At 43.6% G+C, this 24,326-nt stretch overlaps 1 protein-coding gene across 1 annotated transcript; it reads left to right on the top strand.

The window, feature by feature from the left end:
- Positions 1-9,961: 9,961 nt before the first annotated feature.
- Positions 9,962-22,527, top strand: LOC115400048 (ATP-binding cassette sub-family G member 4-like). The gene is made up of 15 exons (XM_030107700.1): positions 9,962-9,993; positions 17,059-17,300; positions 18,333-18,450; positions 18,571-18,703; positions 18,781-18,831; positions 18,970-19,115; positions 19,487-19,610; positions 19,701-19,815; positions 19,890-20,032; positions 20,121-20,219; positions 20,497-20,665; positions 20,750-20,850; positions 20,982-21,140; positions 21,358-21,476; positions 22,308-22,527. Exons 2-15 carry the CDS (start codon positions 17,072-17,074, stop codon positions 22,525-22,527), a joined length of 1,926 nt encoding a protein of 641 aa, XP_029963560.1. The 5' UTR covers positions 9,962-9,993; positions 17,059-17,071.
- Positions 22,528-24,326: the final 1,799 nt, after the last annotated feature.

Genomic DNA, 24,326 nt, shown 5'->3' with positions numbered 1-24,326 from the left:
TGAATGATTTATTACTTTACAACGGCTCATAATGGGATATTCATCATAATGTCACTCTCAATGGCAAATCTATTTTAAAAGCACAATGAGGCCAAAGTGCTTTACAGCACATTATGAAACAATGAAAAGATAACAGTTCAGAGCAGCAAAACAATGTAATATAAATTAGAACAGCCAGAGGTGGACTGCTGAGTCTAAGGTCACAGTGATCAAGTAGGTTTTAGCAGGGAAGAAAAACATTTTGGATGAGTCTTTCTTGATTTTTTTTTTTTTTTTGATTTAACCTTTATTTATACAGGTTATCCCATTGAGACCCAGGGTCTCATTTACAAGAAGAGACCTGTGCAGCAGCAAATACATAAATAAGATCAGCTCTTCTTAGGTATGACTTGATTTTACTGAAAAGCTGAAGCTGAAAGATTCTGGCCTTTTTGAGATAAAAGATCCTAACTCTAACTCACAACCAAATTGAAAGTCAAAAAGTGAGAAGTCCGTAGAAACCGGTTCCAGCGCTGATGTTACATCCGGTCCGGATCTGCAGCCCGTTGACGACAGGGCCTGTTTTCAAGAAAATCAGTTTCTATAGGTCGTCTTGCAAACAGGGCAGAATTACTAGGAAAATACTATTGTCTTTAATTATCTGGAAAAAAAATCACAGAGGGCTCTTTTGGGTGTCGTCAGCTCTCAAAGTTTAAGTTTTAGTGTTTCTAGCTGTTCAGCTCTTCCATCGTGTTGATTTCACAGTGAAATCAAATAAAGATTTATCCTCTTTTTTTTTTTGGGGGGGGGGTAATTATTTGTGATTGACTTTTGTGGGTACAGTTGGAAACTTCATATTTAGGTAATAGTTTTGTTAACCAACTACTGATGTTTTTATTTTAAGTGTCAAATATAAAGATCTTTATAACAGTTCAGTTCAGTCTGTTCTGTCAAGAACAGAAGTCGAGCGATCTCGTCCTACACTTCTGGTTGGCGATGACTCGAAGTCTTCCGTTCCAGGTGGTGTTGAACGATTTAAGGTCGACCTGAAATGTTCATCTCAGGTCATCTGCGGTGGACTCCTTTTCTGCTCACCCTCAGTGATGAGGTGACGTCCTGTTCCGTCCCACAGGTTCACCTACTCTGAGAACCCAGACTACGGTGCTTACCTGGAGAGTGTGAACGGCCTGGCTGGTAGCTCTGAAGACCACACCTACTGGGAGCTGCTGGTGAAACTGGTGAACGGAACAACTGTGAGACCAGATGTTGGTGAGTCTACTGTGACAATCTGCCCTTTAGCTATACGTACTGACTGCCCTCTCAGTGATGAAGCACTTCCTGGTTGCAGGTATCGGATGTTACATTCCCAGTGAGAATGAACAGGTCATCCTGAACTTCACCACGTGGGGAGACAGTTCAGCAGCAGGAGTCTCCAAGGTGGTGGTTCATCACGATTATCTTTGAGACCTCATCATGCTGCAGCGGAAATAAACCAGCTCACAGATGAACAGTGTTCCTGATGTGTTAATGAGTTATGGAAACGTTGCGGGCAATCGCACTGATTTTATCTCACAACACTTAAATTCATTAAAAGAAGTTTGAGGAACCAGTGGAGAATCCTGCATGAACTGCTGGAGGAGAAGCATCCAATTCTGCTACTGATCCTCATTTTACAAATATTGGTACACACAGAAGAAATGAAAAAATGTTTGTCGTCTTATAGAATCAGTTTAAAAATAAAGACAGGGAATCTTTCTGGGAAATTGCTGTGTTTGTGTGTTGGAGTTAATAGTGAGTGTCTTTGAGGTGCCGTCATGGACCGAGAAATTTGGCGAAGAGTCCAATTGTTGTTTTATTTACAAAAACTAGAACAAAATAAAACATCTGAAGTAATAAAAGTCAACAGAATAAACTCAAATATAACTCACAGAACTGAGGCGTTAAGAAACTGACCTAACAAAATGAGCCGAGAGTGAGGGGCAGGGCTAAAACAAACAAGGAGGGGGGCAAGAAATAACCCACTCCATGGCTAATTAAACTAATTCTAAAGCGGTGTGATGTGAAATGTTTGGGTGTGGCTGCCTGTAAACTAAAGAAAGTGAGGTGAGTGAGTGAACGGCTTCACCTTCAGGATCAATGTGTGACCTTGACCATCACTGGCGCTTTATCGCCCAAACTGTGTGACTGTTACCATTTGCAGATCTCTTCTTTCTTCTGTTCGTCAGTGTATCATGGAGATATTGGAACAGGTCGTCGGCGCCGGAGCGTGACCCCTCTGTCCCCTGCGTCTCCCTCAAGGCCGCCTCTCGCAGATACTTGAGCAGATTGCAGCTTTCATTAGTTAACCTTTTGACCTCTAGTACTTCTCCTCCATGTTAAACTCTCCTCTTTAACCATTCCTTTTCCCTTGAGTAGTTTTCACACTTGAGAATAAAAAGATCCGCCCACTCCGCAGCTCCTCAATGCTCACATTGCCCAGAATGATGCCTATTAACTAAATACAGTGTTCTCTCCAAACCTCAGCCTGGTTAGAGTATTTTCCTGCTCGGTGTTCCTGGTTGCTGCCCTCCGGTAGAACTGAAGATGTGTCCCACCTATGCTGCCGTTCTGGAACATTCCTGCATACCCAGCTTTCCCTGAAGCAGGATCCTGAGATCCAGTGGCGTAAACCTGAACATACGTTTGATAAACTGTTTGTAACCTGTCTTCAACCAAAACTGCAATGTCTTCCGACTCTTTGAACATCTTGCAAATATAAAAAAACATCAACTTCCACTGAAGGAAGAACCATGGTGGAGTTACACTCCTTTAAAGGATGAGTATACTAACCTTTAGCTAGTTGCAGACACCAAGTACCGTTACAAGTATTCATTTCATTAAATTCAGCTTTATTTATAAAGTGGCAGTTACAACATAGTCATTTCTAAACACTTTTACAGAGCAAACCCAACAGATCCACATGAGCAAGCATAAGCAACTGTGGAAAGGAAAACTCCCTTTTGAAAAGAAGAAACCTTTGCAGAACCAGGCTCAGAGGTGGCAACTTTCTGCTTTTCCGGTTGGGGTGAAGGGACAGAAAGAGAAGGAGATAGGACAGACAGGAACATGTACATTTCATGGATAAACAGAAATTACCTAGGCTAGAAGAGAAACTATGGTCAATGACGATTAGTTGTAAAACATTGCATAAAAGGAAGGAGAAAAGTGAAGCAGAACTGGGAGCTGGTTCCACATGGTGGGAGCCTGGGGTTAAGGAAACTGCTTACACCCATTTAAAAAAGCCATTAAAGCCTAATGGGCCATTTTCACAGCTCCACTACTTCCTGAAATTAACTGTGCACATTCATTTCCTGTCTTGCATTATTGGCCAAAATGATTAATCCAGGTGTGTCTCGTTGCAGCAGTCTAAACCAGACACACCTGGATTAATCAGTTTGGCCAATAATGCAAGACAGGAAATGAATGTGCACAGTTATTTTCAGGAAGTAGTGAAGCTGTGAAAATACCCCATTTGTACTCTGTACACAAGCAATGTGTGAAGGCTATGTGTTGCTCCAATCCCTCCACACAACCTCTGTTTCAATGCTTCTGTGAATCCCAACAGCCTTGAACTGTGGCATGGAGCATTGCTGGTGTGTGTGAACCCCGACACTCTTCAGCATGTAGCACGTCTTCGTAAAATCCTCCTGGACCCACTGAGCAGGTAAACTGATGAGTGGCATCGGGGGGTAACTGCTGACACATGACGTTATGTAGCGCTTAAAGGTGCTGTAGGCAGGATTCGGCATCTCCGCCAAGATGGATTTGACCCATCTAAGATGGCGATTTGAAACCCAGCACAGCCAATCCTGTCCTGTTTTCTCTGACATCACGCCCTTACGCAAGTTAAGCCCCTCTCACAAGACCGTGCGATGAATGCCCCTCGACCAATCACGGTCAGAGCCTCAGGGGCTCTCTGATTGGTCAAAGATACCTGGAGCTGTCGAGATTCCTTTTCAGCTCAGAACAGAGACAGATGGAAACGCTGCGCCCTCGCGGTAGTGCTATTATGCTACACTCCTGAAGGATTATCAATGGATACTCTAACATTTAATCCAAAGAAAACACAGAAAAATTAGCATTGACTAGCTTAATCCTGCCTGCAGCACCTTTAACAAGGGTCGGATCAGGGATCTTTCCTGATTACTAGTCCTCCATGTAGTATAGGAACTGATAACGGTGTTGGCATCGGTGCATCCCTCCCCCAAGTGCATCATGTATCTGTAAACCTTATCAGCACAATCTTTAGGTCATTACAGTGATGAATTTTGTTCTCCTGACTCAGCCGAATTGAGAAAATTTTAATTTGTGGATAATTTTTAAGCATTGGCTTTTAAATTTCACCGATCAGTCACAATGAAATCATCATTTCTCACTGACACAGCTTGATGAGCTTCCAAAGAGGTTTAATGGTGATGATCAAACAGCTCATAGATTCCTGCTGCTGAAGAGTCTTCACCACCTGGTGAAGTTCAGGATGATCTGTTCATTCTCACTGGGAATGTAACATCCGATACCTGCACACAGGAAGTGCTTCGTCACTGAGAGGACGGTCAGTATGTATAAAGGACAGATAGGCACAATGGACTCACCAACATCTGGTCTCACGGTTGTTCCATCTGGTTTTTTCACTAGCAGCTCCCAGTAGGTGTGGTCCTCATCGTTTCCAGCCAAGCCGTTCACACTCTCCAGGTAAGGACCATAGTCTGGGTCCTCGGTGTAGGTGAACCTGCGGGACGGAACAGGAAGTCACTGATCCACTCATCACTGAGGGTTGACGGACCTTAAACATCTCCTGGAACGAGTCACATTGAGTTACTGCTGACCGACAGAGTTGGAAGAGATCAGTCGACTTCTGTTACTGACAGAACAGACAGACTGAAATGATACTTATTAAGATCTTCATATTTGACAAATGTGAAACTTCAATTAAAAAGTTCAGAAAATACATTTTTCTGCTTTTACTCTTCCAGATATGGGCCCAGTTGGTTTTAGAATAGATTTCCAGCTCTTAATGTTTGTTTAACAAAGCGGGCATGGCCTTGGCTCAGCTCGCCTACCAGAGATATTCACTCTGTGAACACAGCAAGGTGCTTCCATGTTCAGGCCAGGCGGAGATATGAGCCCTGGACTGACCTGCCTCAATGCTTAGAGTCAGACTTATCGTGTCTTTCCTGTTTCTATATTTTCAGAGTTGCTCGGTTCCCTTTGTGTTTTCGTCCACTTTTATTCCGTTTCTCTGGATGTTGCTCCATGCTATGTTTTTTTTTTACAGTTATAAACCACTCCAGGCTATTTCAGGTTACTGTAGAGTGCTATACAAATAAACATTGATAGATTGGCACCAATCAAACGTGACCATCGAGCTTCAGCTGATGTCAGAATCTTACTTGAAGTCCATGTTGGACTCCATGAGTCTCCGCAGAGCTCCCAGCAGGATTCCTCTATACTTCACATGGCTGGTGTGGACCACTGGAGTCGTGCCCAACAATCTGTTCTCCACCACCACCTCAATGGGAACCAGCCCATCTGCAGGAAGATAGAGCCCAGGAAATAGAGCAGAGACCAGAGTGCTGGTAGGGAGTGAGTGTGGATCTTACCGTCGGTCAGAGTCGGAGGAAGCAGCAGCAGCAGCAGAGCTGCAGACAGGAGAGCAGGTGGAGTCATGGTGGCAGCTTTACCTCTGGATGTCTCTGGACACTCCCCGGGTTTTATTCATCTCAGCACTGTTGACACAGTACTGTGGGTGTTGATCTTGGATTCAAAAACATGTTGATAATGTTTTCCACTGTTCCACCTGCCTGAGTTGTGGAAAATGACTCAAGAAGTGAGCGGAGAGTGCTGCAACACGTGTCGCTGCAGTTTTACAGCCACGTCAACTCTACTTTAATGTGTCGTCAGCAGCAAAAGCCAAAAGCTACAAAATTACATGAAAGAGGAAGTGTGGACCTTTTTACACAAAGTCACTGGAAACACAGCTCTCTCAAAACGACTTCCCAGGTAGAGAAATAGATCAGAGAACTGGTTTTAGGAAAGAAGCTGGATTTCCAGGATCCAGACACTGGTGGATGATGGACAGGAGTGTGTCAGGAAGAACAAGGAGAACAGTGTATGTTTGTATGTTGTTCTCATGTCTCAGCACGTCTCGCTCACATGTGTCCGAGGATTCAGTCTCTGGAGATGTGTGTTATCTGAAAACGAGTCCTGGCCTGTTCCCATGTCTGTCACATCCTCAAAGACTGTGAGGAATGTCTCCTGTTCCAGTCAGAGAGGATGTGTCGGAGCAGTGGAGCCATAGGAACGATGCTGAAGAGGCTGAACCATCACAGGTCTGTACAAACACAAAGAAAGAGTGTTCTGCTTCTGGAAAACTCCTGAAATCCATGAAATGGAAACAATTTATCTTTGAGAAAGAAGGAGGACCTGTTTAAAGATGATTTAAACCAAGTACATGTAATAAAAACATACAAATCAAAAGAGTTTTGAATCGAGTCATTTTAGAATCTGTAAAGCTTAGATTCTTCATTAAGTAACGGGAAATATCGAACCACTCAGCTCTGTCAAAAACTGAGATCATCTCTAAACCAACTAGGGGCTGAACCATGCTTGTTCAACCAACTAAACGTCTTCTACAGGTGTGGCTCTAACTTCTGGCTCGCTTCATGAGACTTCCTCAGCTTGACAGTGTTCAAATGTGTTTCCCAGAGATGGAAAGGTTTGACCTGCCGTCAGTCGTTGTCATCAGCAACTCCAATTCAAAAGAAAAATAAATACACCACAATTCTGAATTATATATGAAATTACAGCAAAACAGTCTAACTGCAAGCGAGCCATGAATAAATGCGCTGGAGGATCAGTCAACAGGAAAAACACTACAATAAATGTAGTTTTCATTTTCAGCCACGACTTGGTGCTGCTGATTGTTTTTCTAATGAAACCACACACACACACACACACACACACACACACACACACACACACACACACACACACACACACACACACACACACACACACACACACACACACGCCTGCAGAGAACAGAGCACTATCAACATGAACAATGGGAGAACACACACATCCAAATCAAATGGCTATTACAGTGACTCTCAACTATCAAACTGTCAGCTATAAGACCCTTTAAACCTCACCTGTCTCAAACATATAACTATAAATAAAAACTGTTTGTTGTACATTTAATTGTGGAATAGATATTATTTTTGTCACAGCGAAGCATTTTGAGTAACCTCAGAGAGTCTGAGGCCCTGATTTTGGCAATGATTTCAGTGCTAAATGTTTGTTGTTTTGGGGTCTGTTTACATGACAGCAGTGTTGAAGGCCACTGGAAATGCAACGTTTTCAAAAATAGCTTCCAAGGTGGTACTTTATGAAAATTCTCGGGCTCTAACGTCATGTAAACGGTCGAAAACAGCACATTCTGAAAATGCTTGAGATTTGTCACATTCATAGTAAATAGTTCTTCTCTGCCTGAGTGAGCAGATGGACAAGAATATTTTCCTCCAGACTGTCATGAATTGGTAATTTTATAGCTGACAGTCACCAGTAATAGGTTGCTTGTTCATGTTATTGTTTACAGTTAATTTTCTCCACGAACAGAAGAAACTTTGAATACTTGAAAAATATGAGGAATCTTCATTTGTCTTTAATCAGAAATCTAACCATGGTTGAATGTGTAGGTTGATTTAAAGTGAGCTTACAGCAGATTTCAAAGCGGTGGGAAAACTGCCGCCAGGCTGTAGAGATGAGGGTTACATAAAGGTAAGCCTTCACCTGTCTCTTGGCATTAAGATATTAAAGGAAGAAATCCACATTTCTGTACAGCAGAGGAGTCGGACTGACCTGCATGTGACCCTTCCTGCTGATAGGGGGGGTCCATCCATCCATCCATCCATCCTGCTCTTCTCCTGAACCACCAGGCCCCTCAGGGTTGAAAGGTTCTACCAACTGAGCTGTTGATCTTTTTTTTATTTATTTCTTTATTTTTGAAATGATGAAATTGAGTTCCATTTCTGACGTTTTTGGACCATATTTTTGAAAGAATGAAATAAATGTCATGTAGATATTGGTGAAATAAATGTAGACAGTGGTTGAATAAATGTATCAGTCTATCCATTTTCTAACCCACTTGTCCTTTTGAGCCATATAGCTTCATGAACAAGGGCGGGGTCCACCCTGGACCGTTTGCCAGTCTGTCACAGGGGCGACACATAGAGACAAACAACCACTAACACCAAGGGGCAATTTAGAGTCACCCAGACAGAACACATGCATACATGAGGAGAACATGCAAACTCCACACAGAAAGACCCAGAGCCAGCATTTCAACCCATTCTTCTTGCAAGAGCGCTAATCACTGCTCCACCTTGTCTGATTAAATGTAGGTATTGGTAGAGTAAATGTGGACGTTCATTAATTAAAGATGCATTAAAGCTCGTGTCCGGAGTTTTGAAAGAGAGAGGGTTTTTTTAATCCAAAGTCTCAGGTTCCGCCCTCCCTCTGCTTTCATGAGCGACCAAGCCACGCCCCCTTAATTGTGCACACTATTATCTGTCGGGTGAAAATGAGAGCCTCTGAGTCCTACAGCATCCTACATGTTCAGCTGTTTACGGTGGATGTTCAGCAGACAGTGGATATATCCGAGTTAAGCGGGCCGGCTGCTGCGGAGCTAACTCACCTCTGCCTAAGCGAGTGCGCGTGCTCTCTGGCTGCGACGCTGCGTGCACACTTTGATTGACAGCACGAGAATGCGGAAGCTCGCAATCTATTGGCTGACGCTGACTGGCGCTTTTTCGGATAGCATAGGGGTCTATGAGACGAAGGCGGGGCTCATAAATAAATGTTTATATTGCTTTATGCTAATATTGTATTATAGTATCTAACTAGACTGACACATTTAAGCTCTGTCGAAAAATGATATGTACATTGGAAACGAACGGAAACTCCGGACACGAGCTTTAAGGAGTTTGCATGTTTTATGCGAAACAGCGCCCCCTGCAGGCCTTGGGAGTAATGCAGCTTAGTAAAAAACTCGTCCCTGTGGCTCACGTGCACGGAAGAGGGGAACTCCTTCCTTGCTCGTTTAGAAGCGCTCAAGTACAATTTAAGTTTCTTTTACCTGGTGGAGTCTGTGCTGGAGTTGTGGCAGTGCTAGAAGCCAGTCTTTTCTTACTTTCTGGAAGATCCTGCTCAGTTGTTGCTCACTAAGCATCTGGCGGAGTAATGGCGGACAAAACAAAACTCAAGGAGCAGAGAGCGCATTACATCATTCCTTTCAAATTCTCCCCAAAAAAATGCTGGTGCCAACCAGCACTGCAACTTTCAAGTGACAATTTAGCGCTGTTAGAGGTACTTGTAACGAATATGTCAGGGCACATTGTACACGTCATTAAAAATGTGTAACATATTTATGGTGGAAAATAAGTATTTTTAAGGTTGTAAAAGTCCTTAATGCACCTTTAATGTATTGGTTCATTGTTTTTAGTCATTGACTCATTAATTGCAGCTATATGGTTAATTTAAATTACATTTGTTTGTTTGTTTGTTTGTTTGTTACGCTAGTAAATGGTTTATTAAGTGTAGTCATTTGGTTATTAAATCTAGTTGGTTCATTATATCGAGTTGTTAATAAATTCCGTCATGTCAATTTCCTTTTTTTTTTTTTTTTCTTGGTTATGTAGCACTTTTGTGCGTTTATGGTTCTATTATTTCAGATTTTACGCACGTGACATTACGCATGCCACTTGGCGGTTCCCTGAGAGGTGTGTTTGACTGGGCTGGCTTTTCTCTGAGTTGGGCGGGTTTTATCTGATGCCTGGGCTGGAAGCAGTGCAGTCAGACCTGGCAACCCCGCCCCGGTGTGCGGGACCCTGTGGACGCGGAGCAGCGCGGCAGACCGCGGGGGACGGTGACCGGGAGGAGAACACCGAGCGGGACCGCAACGCCTCAGCAGTCACGGTAAGAGCCGCTCCCCGGGGCTCTGGGTCTCTCTCTGCCGCTGAGGGCCCCCCGGAGCGGGACCACCAGCTGTGTTTAGTATTTTAATCTAAAGTCTGCATTATTGTTACTAGAATACATTAATTTGGGTTTCAAACTCCTGGTTCAAATATTGTTCAGTTTGGTTTATTCATTTAGTTTTCCACCTGCATTTGAAATGATGCAATGTGCAAATTAAATTAATTAAAAAGAAAACAATTTGGGGAATTAAAATGAAAAAGCAGATAAATGTTCACTAGTGGCATATGAATCAATTATGAGGTTATGCTTGTAATTTATTCATGTCTGCACACAGGAGAAATAACAGTTATTTTAAATTATTCCATCTGATGCATATAAAAGAGGAAAAACGTTCAATTTTCATTTCATTTCATTTATGTAGCTCAACACAGTCTTTTCAAGGTACTTTAATAGAGAAAGTTCAACAATTCCACATGACCAAGAAGACAGAGGAAATGAACAACTGTTTTATCAGGAAGAAACCTGCAAAACCAGACTCAGAGGAGACTTTCTGCTGTTCCAGTTGGGTTCAGGAGATAGATGAGAGAACAGAGGAGAACAGGTATACAGATTGTTAGGCGGGTTTCAAACCCTGGTTCCTGTAGGGGGTGGATTCAACATTTAAGCTGAAACCAGAGTTATGATTGATATGTAAAGAAGCAATCATTTTAAAATGCAATCTAGTGAAAGTTGACATCAAAGGGATTAAATAGTAAGTATGAGAGCAACTCATAGTATAAACAAGTTCAAGTAGTCTTTTCTACGGTGGCCTGGAAGTTCAAAGCATTAAAAAAAACCCCACTAACACCACAAAATTCAGAAAACACTACAACATTGAAGACATAGCGGGACAAGGTCGTCATTGATTGCACGCTCAGTTCCTCTTTTAAATGGGAAGTCGGGCGGCAGATATTTAGACCAACAAGACTGAGTGGAAGTGAAAGTCAGGTAGAGTAGTGTGTGCTCCGTCGTCGTTCTTTTGAATCTATCCAAGTTTTCTTCAGTCTTGTACTCTCTCTTGATCGTAGGGGTTTCTTAGAAAATCTTGTCACTTCCTCATATTTTCTGAACTCCCGACTTGACTTCATTGGATTTTAGATTCCCGTTATGATCCAGGGTCTTCAGTCTGCCTCTCCTGACCAGTCGGTGATGTGGAGCACTGCAGGGAACCGGACACCAAACTCCTTTGGCGCTGCCCCAGTGCATTCTGGGTAAACGCTCACTCTGTTCATGTAGGACCAGCAGTGCTGAGCAGGCGCCATACAGACGACCTCCTCCTGTTCTTGAAGGAAGTCGAATCTGTTCCTGATGACTCTGGGTGATCTGCTGCATCCAGGGTGGAGTTTAGCATCACTGGCAGTAGGCCGCCGTCCTTCATGTGGCTTGAATCTTTCTTTGATCCCAACCAGACGTGCTCTGCACAACCACGTTCTCACATACCGCCACTCGCTGTCGCTTTCTGATCAGCCAATCAGATGGGGCCTCAGTGCTGTAGTCCCGCCCACTAGGTTGATGACCGTGAGATCCCAAAGCTCGTTTTATCAGGTGTGAACTGGGAGAAAGAGAGAGAGTAAATATCAAAGCTTAAAAACAAGTGTTGGTATTGATCACAAATCACATGACCTAGTTATCACATTTTCTCCTGTCATCGTTCAGCAGTGGAAGAAGCAAAGTTCAGGTGTATTTTAACTAAGGATCGACCAATTATCGGCCTGGCCCATAATATCGGCCTGGCCGATTATATCGGCCGATATTGGGCATTTTTCTAAAAATCGACATCTGCCTTTTTTTTTCCCCACCAATAGCCGATAAAATTAATTTATTTAAAAACGTGCTCTTTGGATCATATACACAGCCGTCTGTCTCTCTGCCTGAAGTCACTACTCTGGGCTTTGTAACAATGTCGAACCCACAGCTAAATTTTGACGCCAAAATGTTAATTTTTACTGCAAATGAATATCGGTTCGACATATCGGTTATCGGTTTCAATAAGTACCCATAATCGGCATCGGCCCTAAAAAGCCATATTGGTTGATCCTTAATTTTAACTAATTACCACTGCACTAAGTGATCACACCTCAAACAATGTTGACAATTTGTTGACAAATCAATTCAAACACAGTGAACTGTACTGGAAGTAAAGACACTGGCAGTTAAAATGAGTTATTTTATCAAGGTGCTCTGTCCATGTTTTGTCCTTTAAAGGAGATTTTCACACATTTGGCGGGCTAATCTGATTAAAAATGGTAGAATAGAGGTCTGGTTCCTTCCCTCATTGGCCCTTCAGCTGGTGTGTGATCGCCTCTGTAGCTTAGGAAGCCTCCCAGCAGGAATGTACAGGAGCTTTAAGACCTTTCCTCTCTTGCTGTCAAAGCCTCCTCGCTGAATTTCTTCTTATTCCTTCAAAGAGCAGCAGTATTAACCTACTTCCTCAGACCTGAGCTTCAAATCCTTACATTGGGTCTTTCTGCTGTTACATAAGGAGAGAAGGTTTTACTCCGAGGTTGCAGCTTGCCGGCAAAAGGGAGAAGTTCAGCTTCAGATCTTGAAGCCTGTTACCTGTTGTCTGAAGCTGGCAGCTTCTGACAGAGGTAGTACTCAGGCCCTGTTTACACCACAGTGTTTCAGGGGAAAACCATTTAGTTTCCATATGTTGCACCACTATTAGATAACACATTTCAACTTTGTCACTTGAATTTTGTCTGCTTGTTGTCAATTGTTTTGGTTCATGTCTGCGGACTCCCTCATAATATTTTATTTATTTTTATTTATTATTTATTTGATAGGGACAGTGCACATTAGTAAACATCTGCATTGCCAAAACAAAACAGGCGTAAATATGCCGGATTATAGCCACAAGGCTAATTTACATCCGTAGTCCCTAGGCAGATATGAGAAAAAAGGAACACAATTAGTACAATAGAGAACATGTTAAAAATAGAATCAGTGATTACAAGACTGGTTTGCTTTAAGCCACACTTTGAGCTGAGCTCTGAAAAGAGGAAAAGTGGAGCATTCTCTGACAGTGAGGGGGAGACCGTTCCAGATCTTACTGGCCTTCACAGACAGAGCATTTTGTCCAAAAGCAGTTCTTCTGAATGGCACCTCACAGTCGCCCCTAGAGGTGGAACGTGTCCTTGCACCAGTCTTTATTTTACAGTAAAATAGTCCAACAGTGGAGGGGGTGCCAGTCCATGAAACACTTTATACACAAAACATGCTGATTTGAAATGCTTAAAATTCTCTAAACTCAGGAAGTTGTGCTTTTGTAAAACATCACAGATATGGTGGGATCTCGGTTTTTTGTCAAAAACTTTTAATGAATTTTTATAAAGAGATTCTATCGATTTTGAAGTACCCACACTCGTCAACGACCAGCATGTGATACAATATTCGATGTGTGACAAAATCATTGAATGTAAGAACATTTTTGCGGCTCCAAGCGTTATATATTGACGAATCTGTCTAAAATTTCGTAGATTAAACTTGACTGTGTTTGATAGGTTCTTGACATGTTTTTTAAAACTGAGTGTTGAGTCAAAAATCACACCTAAGTACTTAAAATGAGGAACAATTTCTAGTTCCTCACCTCTTAAAAATACACCAGACTGGGTAGTGTTTAAAGACTGTTTGGAGAACATCATGCAGACCGTTTTTTTACTATTGAGCTACAGGCAAGATTTAAAAAGCCATTGATTTATCTGCTCCATAGCCGAGGTCAGGATGGAAGAAGCCTCATTAAGACTTTTTGCATGTGTGAAGACAACTGCATTATCTGCATACATTTGAAAGTCCACTTCAGCACATGTATTTGGCAGATCGTTTATATACAAGGAGAACAACAGTGGACCAAGTATTGACCCTTGCGGCACTCCTACAGGGACATCCAGAGCAGGGGATTTGACACCATTAATCGTAACAAACTGTTTTCTAGAGGATAAATAAGATTTGAACCATTGAACAGCATCAGGTGAAAAATTGAAAAGTGTTAATTTTGACAATAAAATTTCATGATTGACGGTGTCAAATGCCTTTTTGAGGTCTAAGAATACAGCACCAACACAAGCGTTGTTGTCTAGTTTGCTTTTAATTTTTTCTAAAAATAAACTAATTGCAAACTCTGTAGAGTGATTGGTGCGGAACCCAAATTGCAAAGGATGTAAGGAGCAAAGACCCATATATTTCGATGTTGATTGACCATTTTTGCAACCCATTTTTCAGCCACCTTAGAAACCACCGGAAGCTGGTAATAGCTGGTTATGTTTTTCCGCATACAATTTAAGCCGCGTTCAGACTGAACACGTTTTTGTGTCAAAAAACGCAAAAACGCGAGAAGTTGAACGCGGTTCAATTTTGAGGTCCGGCTGAACAACGCCAGGCCCCCGAGGACAGGCGGCGCGTTGACGCGGCGAGTTTGTGGTGGGAAGGAGGGGCTTCCAGCCTTATTTCCCGTGTTAGCTTAGCATCATGGCTAACCCTGTTGAGCGAGTGGTATTTGCTTAATAAAGCAAACGACGCCGTCGTCGGACAGTACGCCGTGCCTGGGTGCATGATATTATCCAGACGGTCGGAGTTTGGTGAGTTTCACCGTTCGCTCCAGGAGCTGCGCCAGGATGAGTGTCGCTTTCACCGGTCCCCACTCCCTGACCTACGTCACCTTAGAGACGCTCTCTGATTGGTTTGCCGCAAAAACACCGCGTCAAAAGTTCAGATTTCCCAACTTCAGTGTGGGCTGCAAAAACGTGACGCACCACAAAAACATAACGCCAATGCCAGAACGCCCCGACGCGCTGCAAAAACACGTCTGATGTGCCGTCGGGATTTTCACTGCCGGTGAACGCACGTTCCCCATTGTTTTTCAATTATATTTGGACACAAAAACACAGAAATCATTTGGCGGTATGAACGGGCCTTTATGTTTTACTTCTTTAGCCCTTTCTCATTAACAAAAGACCCGGTCGACTAATTCTGGCTGACGATGTGATTGTAAACAAAACAATGTTGATTCGTGCTCTTCAAAACAAAGACAGTGTTTTCTGCAGTTTTCGCTGCTTAGTTTCACTCACTCTCTTGTATTGAAGTCTAATTTGGACTCAGATTATTCAGAGCTGTGGGATCCTGAATTTCAACATGAGACCTTTCTCCTGAGTTCATTTCAGTCCAACCAGGTAAGTGGGAGAACTTCATCTCCCCGCTTTGATTTCCAGGTTCAGATGTGGACTTGGCCGCTGGATTTGATTTTAATGGGCTTATAATCCTGCTGTATGTGGGGCATTGAACCAGTGGTACAGTAGATAATCTGAAGCGGTGCGATGGCGGTTCAGCAGGTTCGTTCTGGATCCCAGTCGTCTCGTGACACGCCGCCTTACGCAGCGTCTTTCTGTCTCCTTTCCTTCTCATCAGGAGGTTTTGACATCCAGAGGAGGCTTTCCTCTGGCTTCTCCCAGCATCTCGCCGGTGAAACGTCGTGGTCTTGGAGTGGGGGGGACCAGTTAATTCCCATACATTAGCGCGGCTCGGTGCTTGGCGGTGGACCTGAGTCTGCAGATTTTTTTTTTTTTTTTTTCCCAAGCTCGAAACTGTGGACGGGACGGGGTAGGGGGCGGCTCCCACTCCCACTCCCAGCAGATCAAGGCTGGAAAAGAAAGTTGATTTTAATCCCCAGGAGGATTAAGGACCCCATGAGTGATTAAACAAGACTTCTGTCTCCAAAAGGACAAATTACTGTACCACCTTAGAGTTGGGAACCGTTTTACAGTAGTCTGCGCAGAACAAAGTAGATTTGACGGATCTCCATTTCAATGATTATTAATCGCCCGATCACAGGGGAGGCTACATAGTTTTGCCGCTTAGGGTCCCGCCAGGACAATGGACGTGGATTTCGTCTGACGTTGGGAGCTCCTAAGCTATCCTTTCCCAGGAAACGTATATACGTTTCCACTGAAGCCGTGCTAATGAAGAACCGTCACCGAAGAAGCTTCATCAGGTGATCCGGGGCTGAAATCCCTCATGAAGCACACTTTAACCCAAGAAAAGACCCTCTGCCTGGCTCTCTGTTTCGCTGATGGTCCAGGTTATTTTAACTGCAAAGTCTGATTCTTTACAGAAGATCATCTCCTGCTCATCTAAGCTCGAATAAAGCAGTGGAAAAACAGGTGGAATGACCTGAAGAGAGAGAAAACACTTTATTCTTTAAGTCAGTGATGTTGAAGGTTGTAGTTAAGCACCTGGAGAAAAGAAAAATTAAGAATACAATGATATATTAACAGACTAGAACATTCAAATGTCAAATAAATTAATATTTACAAGGCGAATGGTCGATAAATAAAGACGGTAAAAAGTGAATGAAAACCAGAGCGAATGCAGCAGGTAAAATCTACTAACTGTAAATTTCATTTAAAAAAAACCCACAAAAACAAAAGTTGTAATGGTCTTACTGGTCAGATCGTTGTGGACAAAACTTCCATTAATTATTCCAGCAGGCTGACTGGGTGAGCTGATAATAACCATCAATCAGTCGACCATCAATGTCTGTTATTCAGCAGCTGTGGAACAACAGAAATCAGAAGACATGCCTGCTTCTGCTCATGCCTCTTATCTACTGCTATTAGATCCCTGAGCTGCTGAAACATTTTAAATACATTAGCTAAACTTAGACAGTCAAGGACTATTAAGTGTTTCAAACCTTTGATAGAGCCGTCAGGGTGAGGCTGAGTTCCTCCCAGCAGTCCACAAGAGTTTTCAGATAAAACAATGCTGGTCTGACTCTGTCCAACTTCCAGACTTTCCAAAGAAAGTATGGGGAGAAAAGAAATGTAGTTATCCATGAACACGTGATACGGACGAGCGTAAACAATCTGCATCAGGACAGATATGACCTTGATCCTCCTTAGTGTGGATGGACAACTTTGGGGAAATTACCTTTAAATGTACCAACAAGGCAATAAAAGCCCACCGAAGTTTGAGCAGACAGTGGAGGAGTTCAGGAGTTGAAGTGTGTTCGTTATCTCTTCTGTTCACCTGCAGTCAGACAGCTGGGATGGACAACAAGGCCTTGGAGCTGGACTCGGTGAGCATCCCGATGGAGGAGGGCGTGTTGTGTAACGGAGCCAGTCAGGACGCCTCCATGCTCACCCACCTCAAGAAGGTGGAGAACCAGATCACCGACGCTCAGCGCTTCTCACACCTCCCCAAACGCTCGGCCGTCGACCTGGAGTTCATCAACGTGTCCTACACCATCCAGGAGGGGCCCTGCTGGAGGAGGAGAGGTGACACACACACACACACACACACACACACACACACACACACACACACGCGCAGTCTTGTATTTCTATCCTTGTGGGGACCGTCCATTGACTCCCATTCATGTCTAGCCCCTAACCCTGACCCTTACCCTAACCCTAACCCACACCACAACAAAGCCTAACCCTAAAGAAATGTTTTTGCACTTTTACTTTTTTCAGTAACAACAACATGGTCAAGAAAACACTGTTTCTCCTACTTAGGACCGGAAAAAGGTCCCCACAAGGCACGTCGTTTCACGTTTTGCTATCCTTGTGGGGACATTTGGCCCCGACAAGGATAGAAATACAAGAACACACACACACACACACACACACACACACACCTCTTCGGTCAGTCACACCTATTGAGTCCCCTTTTCTTCTTTTTTGAGGAATTCAGGTTTTTGTTTATTCATTCTCTGCACAAAAACTTGAAAAATGCTTCTTTCAGATAGCTTTCAGCTGCATTGTGTAAAAACCTTTGTGTGTGTTGTGCAACAGTGTTTTCCTCCATCCAGCCTCTCCTAATTACAGTGTGGACCAGTTCCAAACTATCGGTGTCGGCTATGACACAGACGGTACAGACTCAAGAGTCTCCGCATAAAAGCAGAGGGAATGTGGGAAACAGCAATATGCAAAAAAAGTGAAGCTGCTACCAGATGTAGATTATCAGATGGTGCATCAACTGTTGAAGTGGCAGTTGACGTCTTTCATTTACACAGGATCGAGATTTTTCTGTGATACAGTAGCAGCTTTCTTTTGTGTTACAGTGACATCTAGTGGTCCAAGACGGTATTTACCCTTATGTTTTTATACGCAACTCAAATCAATTCAATTTTGTTGATTCAACACCAAATACTTATCCAACATTCCCACATGAGCAACAGAGGAGACGACGGAAAGCAAAACTTCCTCTTAGCAGGAAGAAACTTGCAGAACCAGGTTTCAATGTGGAGAACCAGGCTCAGGTACAAATCTACATGTTTATGCAGTCTTTATTTTTTTCATTCCAAGGATTCAAAGCTTTGCTGAAGTGCCTGTCTGGAAGGTTCTGCAGTCGAGAGCTGATCGGGATCATGGGGCCCTCAGGGGCCGGCAAGTCCACTCTGATGAACATTCTAGCTGGGTACAGGTGAGAGCACAAAAATCACCCCTAAATAAAATCGCCACCATAGTTTGGTGTGTAAATAAACGAATGTGGCTGCAGGTTAAAGAGCTCCGGTTTAACCCACATGTCCCTCCTGCTCCTCAGGGAATCAGGGATGAAGGGTCAGATCCTGGTCAACGGGAAGCCCAGGGAGCTGCGGACCTTCAGGAAGATGTCCTGCTACATCATGCAGGAGGACATGCTGCTGCCTCACCTCACAGCGCGGGAGGCCATGATGGTGAGCTGCTCCTCAGCCTCTTCATCAGCATCATAACCGTCATGGTCATCCTCCGTCGTTCGTCCTCTTCACTGCAGGTTTCAGCCAACCTGAAGCTGGATGAACCCATGGACGTGAAGAAAGAGCTGGTGAGCTGAACAAATAACAACTGCCGATGCCAATATCCAGTATTGGGTCCGGATACTGGATATTGGTAAGAGAGATGTTGCAGACCCTAAGCCGGCCTGATGCACACCCCCTCGATCCTCTCTACCCCTCCTATTCAGGTCAATGAGATCCTGACAGCTCTGGGGCTCCTGGACTGCGCTCACACTCGCACCAGCTCGCTGTCTGGCGGTCAGTGCAAACGTCTGGCCATCGCCCTGGAGCTGGTCAACAACCCGCCCGTCATGTTCTTCGATGAGCCCACCAGGTGAGACGGAATCAGCTGCAATGGCTAGAAGGCTCCAAAGAAGGGAAAACACACAAAACTGATTAAAAACAATAAGAAAAAAAACACTGAAACTGGCTAAAAGAACTTGAAGAATTCAGTGGATAAATTTGCAGCAGCTGAAATGGTTCTTCAGCTTGTTGGACTCTAAATTGTAGACGCAGTTTTGTTTTCATTTGTGGTGGAAGATGAAAGACGCTGCTTCAGGTCAGAATTAAAAAGTCTTCTTTAATATGGATAACCGTGAAACAGAATTTACAAATGTGGCTCCATTCTTATGACGATGATTCTGCAGAAACACCTTGACCTGTGTGTGTCTTCTTCACTGGTCGGTCTGGTCGCTGTGTTTCCAGTGGCTTGGACAGTGTGTCCTGCTACCAGGTGGTGTCTCTAATGCGCTCTCTGGCTCTGGGAGGACGAACCATCATCTGCACCATTCACCAGCCCAGTGCCAAACTCTTCGAGATGTTTGACAAGGTGTGTGTGAGTGAGTGTGTGTGTGGATTGGAAGTCCTGTTGCCAGTTTGAAGAAAACATTTCCTGCTGTGTGTCATTGTTCCTCCACAGCTCTACATCCTCAGTCAGGGTCAGTGTATCTACAAAGGTTCGGTTCCGTACCTCATCCCCTACCTGAAGACTCTGGGGCTGTACTGCCCCACCTACCACAACCCGGCCGACTTCAGTACGTCCACCACACGTCGCTTCCACGCAAAATCCATCCAGCTCATCCCTTAAGTCTGTCTCCCTCTGGTTCAGTCATCGAAGTGGCCTCAGGAGAGTATGGAGACCTGAACCCGGTGCTGTTTGAAGCCGTCCAAGGTGGAATGTGCGCTTTAGAGGAGAAGAAGAGTCCGTGTGACACCAACAGCTCCTCGGTCTGTACGGCAAAGTGCACCATGGTGAGGTTCAGCCGGCTGCCTCAGTGCAGGCCCCATTAAACTTTTATCAAATCTCTGAAAGCTGCATGACTTGGTTTTGTCCCTACAGGATGGAGGGCACATAGAGAGTCATACGTTTGCCACCAGCACTCTGACACAGTTCTGTATCCTCTTCAAGAGAACCTTCATCACTATATGTCGAGACCAGGTGGGTGACCACCTCTGTTCACCAAACGCTCCCCAATCAAAGCAGGAGTTCCATCAGGGTTCTCAAAGCGAGGGAGCTCAAGCTGTTATGAGGAGATTAAAGTTCAAGGACTTTAATTTGATAGAATTATTTTTAATCAACTTGTGTGATTCAGGCCTTGTTTACATGTTATTGTGTTTTCACTGGAAATCATTGCCATGGAAATGACAGTCAAGTGAAGGAATAATGATGTTTGATCACGTTTGGTCTCTGATGCTTCCATCTGCTGTGTTCTTAGGTTCTGACCCACCTCAGACTGATTTGCCACATCTCCATAGGTGTGTTAATAGGTTTGCTCTATCTCAACATTGGCAATGATGCCAGCAGGGTCTTTAACAACACTGGATTTCTCTTCTTCTCTATGCTCTTCCTCATGTTTGGGGCACTCATGCCGACGGTGTTGACCTGTGAGTATGACGGAGACGGGCTGTGCTGTGATTTCCGCCTCCGTCCGTCTGTTCGTGTGTGGTGACTTGTGCTTCTGTGTTCAGTTCCTCTGGAGATGTCAGTGTTTCTGAGGGAGCATCTGAACTACTGGTACAGCCTGAAGGCGTACTGCCTGGCCAAAACCATGGCTGATATTCCATTCCAGGTCAGCAGCAGCACGGTCACTCAACTGTTTAGAGAAATCAGTGCAGCGTTGGGTGTTGTGTGTCTGGGAAATCAGAAGATGATGGATCAGAGCTCCACTACAGCTGTCAGAAGGTCTGCCTTTCCTTGCAGGTGATCTGCCCCATCATGTACTGCAGCATCGTGTACTGGATGACAGAGCAGCCACCTGAGGCCAGCCGCTACCTGCTCTTCATCGCTTTGTCCATCTGCACCGCCCTCGTGGCCCAGTCGCTGGGCCTGCTGGTCGGCGCCGCCTCCACCTCGCTACAGGTACAAGGCTGCCCGGTTCACTGAGAAATCTGCTCCACAACATGTCAAGTAATAAATACACAACCAAAGTCTAAGTCCACCTCGACAGGTGCTTCCATCTTTACTGAAATCAAATCAAAGTTCCGGATTTCAGTTCAGTTTCTCTTCTCGATTTGTTTGTTCTGAAGATGATCTGAATCCTCAGAATGCAGACCGTGTCGTGTCCGCTCTCCTGCAGGTGGCCACGTTCGTGGGACCCGTCACAGCCATCCCAGTGCTGCTCTTCTCCGGGTTCTTCGTCAACTTTGACACCATCCCCAAGTATCTCCAGTGGAGCTCCTATGTGTCCTACGTCAGGTGTGTCCCTCTGAACTGGAAAATACTTTTGTACTGTCTCTCTGTTTTCACATCCAGTAGAAAAGATATTAATTTAAACCCTTTAAATCCCTATAAAAATCTGTCCATTCATTTAACAACCATCTATTAATCTATCTGCCCATCCAGTCATCTGTCGGTCCACCAATGATTCATCCCTCCATTCTGTCACAGAGCTGTCATTAGATCAGCCTGTCTGTCCAGAATTTGCCGTCCATCAAATTCAGTTGGAGTTACTTAAAGACATTTAACTTTGAAAATGAGACGAACTTAACGCGTATAATTTCAAATGTTGTTCTAGATCTGAAGTTGCATTTACTCTTCAGGATGGTAAACATTACATTTCCAGCTTTTTTGTACACAATTTTAACAGTTGAACCCCTTTTTTCAGCATTTTTCTTTTTTTTTTATGTTGGCATGTTGTAGTTTTTGTATTTTCGGCTTGTTATAAAAGAAAAGTTTTGCTCTTTTTTCTTCATTCATTCACGTAATTTTAGGTTTGTGTCCTTTTCTTGTGGTTTTACCTTTTTCCTCATTTCATTTTTGCCATTTCCTGGCATCTTTTCAGCCAAGAAACATGAGTCCTTTTGACTCAGCCGTTCAAATAAAATAGAAATAAAAGTAAATGTTTTGGATAATTTTGTTAAAACTTCAGAAAACTACTGCAGAGGGAACCTGTAGCTCCAAAGCCACATGTTGCAGACATATGACCTAATAAGGCATCCATTATTGATCAATCAATCAGTCGATCCTTCAATCTATCAGTTTATTTATAATCTGTTTGGTAACAGCTCAGTGTCATTCCTTCCTCAGGTACGGCTTTGAAGGCGTGATCCTGTCCATCTACGGGATGAACCGCTCTGAGCTGGAGTGTCCGGGGAAGGCCTGTAAGTTCCAGCAGCCTGAAGAGGTGCTGCAGCTGCTGGACGTGGAGGACGCCAAGCTCTACGTCGACTTCATCGTCCTGGGCGTCTTCTTCCTCATCCTGCGGCTCGCCACTTACCTCGTCCTCCGTTACAAGATCAAGCCTTAGAGATGAGCTGCAGCCGCAGACCCTCCCTTCACTGCTACACACTGCTGAGAAAACTGACCCGACACGGACCCGGACCGAGGTCGAACACACCGAACACACACCGGCCGGCCTTACCTCGTCCAGACTGAGTCATTCCATCCTGGTGCTGTACATTTCATCACGGAGAGAACACGCTTCTCCTCTGTCTTCCACTAACCTGCCAGACTCCTCCAGACATACGGTGTTTACACAGCTCCTTAAGGCAAAAACCAGAACTGTTGCACTGAGAATAACTGCGATTCCTGAGAGGCTACATGAGAGCGTTCTTCTTCTCTCATCGCCCGATTGAACTCATCTGTTATATTCAGTCACCACTTGCGGTAAATCATTTGTAATCTGTAGAAGTAAATTCAACTTTACTGTGATTGAAGAGATTTTTTGTACTTTCCACTGTAATAAAATGGAGAATCTTTCTAATCTTAGCTTGAAAAATAATTGATGACCCTTAACCAATTCACTGTGTTGTGCAGCGCTAATATTTTATGAATATGCAATTAAAATACTATTTAAGCACACTACAGGAGTTGTTCTTTGTCCACTGACCTGCTGCTAAAGTCATTTCAGATGCTACCTAAAAGCATCTGGACTTTCCAACCAAGCTCTCACCTGTCTGCAGTGCACTCTTTCAGCATGACGTCCAGCTTGGTCACATCTAGTTCCAGCACTCAGGACTTACTTGAGCCTGAAGAGTCGAGGCCAGTGTTGGGAAAGTAACAGATTACTTGACTGGCCAATGCCATCCAACTATTGACTGTAATTGCACTAAAATTAAATAAATGTATAGCCTACAATTCAATCAGTTTCATCCTGTGAAAATATTGTGATTATAAAGGACTATAGTGACACTCTAATTTTGCAGCTGCAGACTGATCAGACTACAGCACTTGATATAAAAATGGATTTTGTGGGCAATTACATTGAAAAACTCCACTGTAACGTACAAAAGACTTATGAAACTTGTGTCAACCACCAAAGGAGCCTTGTTGATTATAATACAGCTAATATTGTTTTTACCATGAATACATTTTTTCATCATTTTTATGAAACTTTTCAATAACTTCATTGTAATGTACAGTAGACTTATGAAACTTGTCTCAGCTGTCAAGGGAAACCCTGCATTAGCATGACAAAATATATATTTCCAAAATGACAGTGAAGTTCTTGGAAGTTATCACTAATAAAACATTTAAAAAAAAAATTGATTTATTAAGGATGCTATCCTTTGATAGCTGGGTAGAGTTTCAGTGATCTGTACTGTAAAGTGACGTAATTGAAAATTATCACTCAAAAAATTTCATGAAAAATGTGGAATAGTCTTTTTTGTCAAAGTAAATGCTGTAGGACAGGACTCCAGTGAGGGTCGAGACAAGTTTAATTAGCCTACTGTACATTGCAGTGAAGTTATTGAAATTTATTCTAAATAGAAATACTTAAATATGACTAATAATCTGCCCCTTATGCCACGTTTATATAATTCACATGGATTGATTAAAAGACCCGCATCTCTAACTTGTTGAAATTAATAATATAAATGTGGAGCTTATTTGGCCCCAGAAAACCAGGGGATGCAAATCTCGGCAGAGACAAAATGTGTCCTGCCGAATAATGAACCCCCCCCCCAACCCCCCCTCACCCCCATGTACTGTTCTGGATATTTTTAGATCAAATGATACAAAAGCCTTCCTATGGGCGTGACCAGCTCCACTGCATTGTGCAGAGTCGACAGTAGAGGGCAGCAGTGCGCGTGCACACCGTCACTG

This window comes from Salarias fasciatus, chromosome 14 (genome assembly GCF_902148845.1).
Source record: "Salarias fasciatus chromosome 14, fSalaFa1.1, whole genome shotgun sequence".
In the NCBI taxonomy this organism is placed as follows: Eukaryota; Metazoa; Chordata; class Actinopteri; order Blenniiformes; family Blenniidae; genus Salarias; species Salarias fasciatus.
The sequence above is the reverse complement of the archived record's forward strand: the minus strand, read 5'-3'. Positions and strand labels throughout refer to the sequence as shown.